The following is a 6,614-nucleotide window of genomic DNA, read 5'->3' on the forward strand; positions in this document are numbered from 1 at the left end:
ATACATTCACACACACATATACATACACACACATATACATTCACACATACATACATTCACACACATACATACATATACACACATACACATACACACACACACGTACACACAGACACATACACACACTCACATATACATACACACACATATACATACACACACACATGTAAACACACAGACACACACACACATATACATACACACACATGTACACACAGACACACACACACAGACACATGTACAGACACATGTACACACACATACAGACACATGTACACTCACAAACACAGGCACACACAACCTCTCACGTGCAAACACACACCCACATTTACACAGGGACACATACACTCACCTACACACGTACAGTCACATACACAGAGACACTCTCAGACACATGGACACAAACACAACAATGATGTGATGGTGAGACATGATTCCAACTAATTGTGTTTGCGTAGCCAGGATTTTTACAGTTGGTTGTGGGATGTATCAGGCGCTTATTTCACTTAACGTAGACCACACCCCTGTAATGGTTCCAACTTCTTCCTTCAAAACATGTTTCAATAACTTTGAACTGACTTGGTGAGATGAGATTCATTCACCAAATTGATTTCACAGGTCATCCATTTCCTTTGCATTTACAATGCGTCTCCCTCACGAACCTGAGGCCTACATTTCCCATCGAAACACACAGCCAAGTCATTGTCTCACTTCCTTCCCGCAGTGCTTTACTCATTAAATTTTCTTTGTTACACCACATTGTTGTAAAACTCACCTCTGCAAGGCAATCCCATTGGAATTTTTGTGATTGGCAATTGTGACAATTTTTCATTGTTATCTTGCTTGCTGTGGAACTCATTTAATGAAGCTGCAATTTAACCTGACGTTTCACTATTGGATTTACAACAGGCCTTTTGTGCTTTGTTGGGGTAGAGTACATTATGTGATTAATACAAATATTATGCTATAAGAAATATAATTGCACATATGTGTCAGAGAGAATTAACCCTTGCAATTCCTTTAGTGTGTGCATAAGTAAAATTATCTGAATCTTTACTACTTTTCCTGTTTCAGGCCTATCTCTGAAAGGGTTACCAGGAAATCCTGGAACCTTAGGCCCACCAGGAATGAAGGGTCTTCAAGGAATTCCTGGAAATCTGGGAATGCCCGGTCCAATTGGCATGCAAGGCCATCCAGGCCCAGCGGGCGCCAATGGGATCCCTGGCTTTCCTGGACCTGCTGGTAGGTGATATCAATTGTCTTGTACCGCGCCCCCCCCCCAAGAATCGAACACAATTTTCCTGACTTTCATTTTAACACTAGGTTGCTCATCACTTTTCATCCTTTGGATGTGGAGTATTTATCCAATGCAGAGTAGGCACAGTGTTAGTGGCAGAGGCACAATGGCCTCATGGTATTATCTCTAGACGATTAATCCAGAGACCCAGGCAAAGTTCTGGGGACCCAGATTCAAATCCTGCCACAGCAGATGGTGGAATTTGAATTCAATAAAAATCAAAATATCAGAGTGAATTTTTGACCATGAAACTGTTGTTGATTATTGGAAAAACCCATCCACTTCACTAATGTCCTTTTGGGAAGTAAACTGCCATCCTTACCTGGTTTGGCCTACGTGTGGTTGGTTCTTAACTGCCCCCCTGGTTAATTAGGGATGGGCAGTAAATGCTGGTCTAGTCATCCCGTGAATGAATAAAAATAACTGGTGGAAAATCAGGTGAATTTTATTTATAATGCAAAGTATTCATCATATAGCCTTTCTCCCATTTACAAAGCGTCTAACTGCCTTGTAATTACTCTTTACCTGAGAGAACCCATTACCATCTTGCCAAGTAGTTATTAAAAATAATGAGTGCACATTATGAAGCAATTCCATAATGAAAGCATGTGAAAATTGCATAATTGCTAAATCAGTGGGTTTTATTTTTGTGGTTATTTAACAGAGATTTCCAGCTCATCAGGTCTCAGTGTAGGAATTGTACTGTTCATGTGAAAATCAAAGCTGAACCTCTCTCTAATATAACTTCTGATTGTACCTGTACTGATTATTGGAGCTAAGAAGAAGTTTCTTTCCCTGTGTGTGTTCTCCCTTCCATGGTCCCACTGGCTGTAGATTCTCCAGACCATTGGATGTTTTTAACAAGAGAGTGCCAAGACTGGTCCTGACCTCAAACCCTACACACACGCATGTGCGCGCGCGCACACACACACGCACACTCACTGTCACATGCACACACACTCATTGTCATATATGTACACACTCACATACACACTCACTGTAACACACACTCAGTCTCACACACATGCACACACACACATGCACATTCACATACACACACACTCTCACATACAGACACACACACGTACATACACTCACCCTAATACTCACTCTCTCTCTCACACACACATTCGTACTTGTACTCACACTGACAGTCACAGTGACACACACACCATTAGTTTTCTCATTACAATATTAGAGAAATTTCAGTCTCAGCTTTATTTAAGATGAAATGGGTTCAGACTCAGAATCAGGTAAACGGTGAAATCACTCAACCATCTGAGGGGACGGGTAAGTTATGAAAGAGGTGCTGGCTTGTGACTGTGGGTGGGGGGGGGGTTATAGTCATTACTGAGGAATACCTTACTGGAAAGTGCTCCATAGTGTGTGTGGGTTCATAGACTCACTGTGGATATTGTTTTCATGGATTAGGCAACAAAGGGAGCCAAGGCTTTCAGGGATATCCAGGAGCAACAGGTCCACGTGGATTTCCAGGAATTTCTGGACCACCAGGACAACCAGGGAATGATGGAATAAGAGGCCCTGATGGTGAATTTGGGTTAAAAGGAAGAAAAGGTATCAACCATGGAATTTTTGACATGTACCTTTAAGAATTCAATGTATTTTAACATTTCCTTCAGAGAAACATTGTGAAAAATAGCAACAATTAGTTAATCTTGCAATCAGCATTTCTGTTTTGGTGGTGGATTGGAGCATGAGAGTTATGAATCCATATCTCTCTCTTTCTTTATAAAAACTTCCTTTCTTTCTATGTTCTGCAAAACAGACTATTCTACAACCACACACCAGATGCTGAGTTCTTGAGTTCAATATTTGTAAGAGTATGAATGTGACGTGGTACAATTTCTATGTCTCCATTATCTGCTTTCAGCATGGTCCTTCCAATGGCCCAATGTGAATGAACATGCACCCATTTACGGAATTGTTCACAACTTGGGCTATTTTTCTCAGAGCTTTAAAAGAGCTACCGAAAGGAAAAGTACGAATGAAGTTATTTCCATGAAGACGAAACTTAATTTAAGGATTGTTTGAGCTGAAACTACCGATTGCAAAATCTAAATAAGGAGCATTAAATTAAACTTCATTTTATTGTTTTGCTAACTATTAAACATTGCCTGCTGCAACAAAGGCTCATTAAATGACTAGATATAGGTGCCTATGACATCATTCATACACTGGAGGTCATTCCTTTGATATTCTCTTGGGTAGTGGTTTTACTCTGGTTTATAAACTATCTATGGCTGTGCCAAAAATTACAGCCCTCCTATAATGTAGATTCCAAAATACACTAGCTGTGGCCTAATCAATGTTTTATATAGTTCCAACATCCTCTCCCTGCCCTGTGTATTAATTAACTACCAGGACAGGCTTGTTCGTTCATTTCAGGTGTTCCTGGAGAAATAGTCAATGGAAATGATGGATCAACCAAACTTGTACTTCAAGTTACATGGTGCTTTATGTTTAAAGGGCTTCAGTTATTAGCAGAGCAGTCATGAAATTGTTACTGAATGAAATCAGACTGGACAGAGTCTCCTTACCTGTAATCATTTCTACATTTTAATTGCAGGATACTTTTGATTCTGTGTAAAATGAGGATTGTCACAGTCAATGACAACATGGTATCATTACCTGAAACCAAAAGCCCCTTGAGAAAGTGAATCTTGATCCAAAGAATCTGTTCCTTTTCATCAATGTTTTCCACCCATTAAGTTTCTGCAGAATTGCCTGTCTTGACTGTTCGAGTTGTGTATGAACGTGTGCGTTTTGGATTTAAAGAGGTTATAGTTTAGGTTTATTTGTTAGGACTCAATAATATGTAATGCCACTAGTTAAGGGCTAAATTTGTTAATAATACATACTTTTTTTGTTGTTTGATACCTTTAGTTTTAGATACTGGTCAAATTCAGACAAAAAATTACCATCCTAAGGAATAAATTGGTCACTTATATATTTGCGACAGCTGTGAGAATAGTGAGGGTTGGTTTCCAATGTGCTCTTCCCATTAGGATCATAACACTTGCTTTGGTTGTTTGGTGTTAATTTGGCTACTGTGATTTTTGACTTCCGTTAGTTCTTTTGATAAGGCAACATCTCGTTCTCCCGATCTATTTTAAAAAATATAATTGTAAGATGAACATCTAAGGGACTGCAGTCATTTATTGGGAGTTCAATCTGGTTATGTTAATGTGCTGCAGACAAATTATGGGACAAAGAGGAAATTTCAACTCCTTTTGTTTCAGGAGAAAGAGGGGACCCAGGGGAAGATTCTCTGCCTAGAATCATTTATGAAAAAGGCACTTCAGGAGTCTCAGGTGCTCCTGGTGACAGTGGAATAACAGGCCCGAGAGGTAAGGAACATGCAATTTAACGCACTTTCGTATGTCTTAGAATTTGGTTAAAGGATTGTTTTGTTAGTGATTAATGACTTGTTGAAATAAACGTTTCATGCTTTCACCTCTGGAATGAATTTGAACGTACCAAAATAAGATAATGAAAGTCATTCCTCAAAGAGTAACTCATTTGGGTGAAATGTTAATTTACTGCCTGGTAATGACAAAGAACAAAGAGCAGTATATCACAGGAACAGGCCCTTCAGCCCACCAAGATTACGCCAACACATGATGCCTTTCTAAACTAAAAACCTTTTGTTTCCACATGGTCCAGAAACCCATCTATTCTCTGCCTATTCGTGTATCTGTCAAGATGCCTCTTGAATGTTGCTATTGTATCCACCTCCACCAGTTCGAGGCACTTACCACCCCCTGTGTAAAAAACTTGCCTCTCACATCTCCTTTAAACTTACTCCCTTTTACCTTAAATCTATGTACCCTAGTAATTGATGTTCTACTGTGGAAAAAAGACACTGACTGTCCATTCTGTCCAGGCGTCTTGTAATTTTGTAAACTTCTTTCAGGTCGCCCCTCATCCCTTGAGGTTCAAACGGAAACAAACCAGTTTGTCCAATATTTCCTCGTAGCTAATACCCTCCAAACTAGGCAACATCCTGGTAAATCGTTTCTGTACCCTCTCCAAAGCCTCCACATCCTTCCAATAGTGTGGCAACCAGAACTATGCACAGTATTCCAAATGTGGCCTAAGTAAAGTTCTATTCATGTATTTGCTGATATTCAGCAGAAACCTGTACAGAATTGCTTCAAACATGAAAACATAGAAAAATCAGAGCAGGAATAGGCCCTTCAGCCCTTTGAGCCTGTGCTGCTGTTCATTATGATTATGGCCGATCATCCAACTCTATCCTGCTTTCTCTACCCTTTGATCACTTTAGCTCTAAGAGTGATATGTAACTCTTGAAAACATTCAATGTTTAGGCCTCAACCACATTTTGTAGCAGAGAATTCCACAGACTCCCCACTCTCTGGATGAAGCAATTTCTCCTCTTCTCAGTCCTGAATGGACAACCCCATATCCTTAAACTGTGACATCTGGTTTGATGTCGGAAATGTAAAAGCTAACACTAGTGCCATAAGAGGCAGGGCTGAGATTTAATGCACTCTGTAGAGATAAGAGCATTAATTAATAACTGAACACGTAGCTCCCAATTTATTGTGAAACACAGTAATAATTTCCCAGCTGTTTTCTCCTTGTAACCTATCTCTATAGTGGCTGTGAGAATATTGTTTTGGCTCCTTAACTTGATATTTAGTTGTGTTGTTTCATATTACACTGACTGTGAATTGTAACAACTGCTTCAGGTGAAAAAGGGTTGCCTGGGAACTCAGGACTCCCCGGATTGCCTGGCAGGATTGGTTTTCCAGGCTCCGAGAAAGGTTTTCTTGGGATAAGGGGACCATCGGGTCTTCCTGGACAGCAAGGGGCAATGGGACAAAAAGGTGAAAGAGGCATTGTTGGTTTTCCAGGAATGAGGGGGGAGAAGGTAAGCATGTAAAAATCACCAACAACTTCATGAGTTATTTGTTAACACATCAGAAACAGTGCCCTGTACCACAAACAGTTCAATCGAATATTAAGTTGTGGTTTATTTACTTCTAGGGTGACAGAGGACAATCAGGGTCACCTGGACTTGAAGGTACACCTGGTTGTAAAGGAGAAAAAGGTATTACTTTCAATAAGATATGAATACATTGGTGGGCTCTTGCTCAAACCATTAATTATAATTTCTACTCAAGTGGCCAACTTTTATTCTGAACTGTGGGAGAAGGTATTGGAGTGGTCAGATTGGAGGGAGGATGGTTTGGGAGGTCCACCACTCCTTTTTAACTGAACTCGCCTGGTTTTTACCAGCTGGCCTGGTTTAAATCAAGGCCTATATTGCTGA

At 40.1% G+C, this 6,614-nt stretch overlaps 1 protein-coding gene across 1 annotated transcript; it reads left to right on the top strand.

The window, feature by feature from the left end:
* Positions 1–1,074: 1,074 nt before the first annotated feature.
* On the top strand, positions 1,075–6,392 carry LOC125482298 (collagen alpha-4(IV) chain-like; the record flags this gene model as incomplete). The annotated part of the gene is made up of 5 exons (XM_048594352.1): positions 1,075–1,242; positions 2,729–2,872; positions 4,558–4,665; positions 6,031–6,212; positions 6,329–6,392. Coding segments are annotated over 5 exons (666 nt in total), but the record flags the coding sequence as incomplete, so codon positions are not given.
* Between the last annotated feature and the right edge of the window lie 222 nt (positions 6,393–6,614).

Source organism: Rhincodon typus, unplaced genomic scaffold, assembly GCF_021869965.1.
Source record: "Rhincodon typus isolate 14 unplaced genomic scaffold, sRhiTyp1.1 hic_rhity00008408, whole genome shotgun sequence".
NCBI lineage: Eukaryota > Metazoa > Chordata > Chondrichthyes > Orectolobiformes > Rhincodontidae > Rhincodon > Rhincodon typus.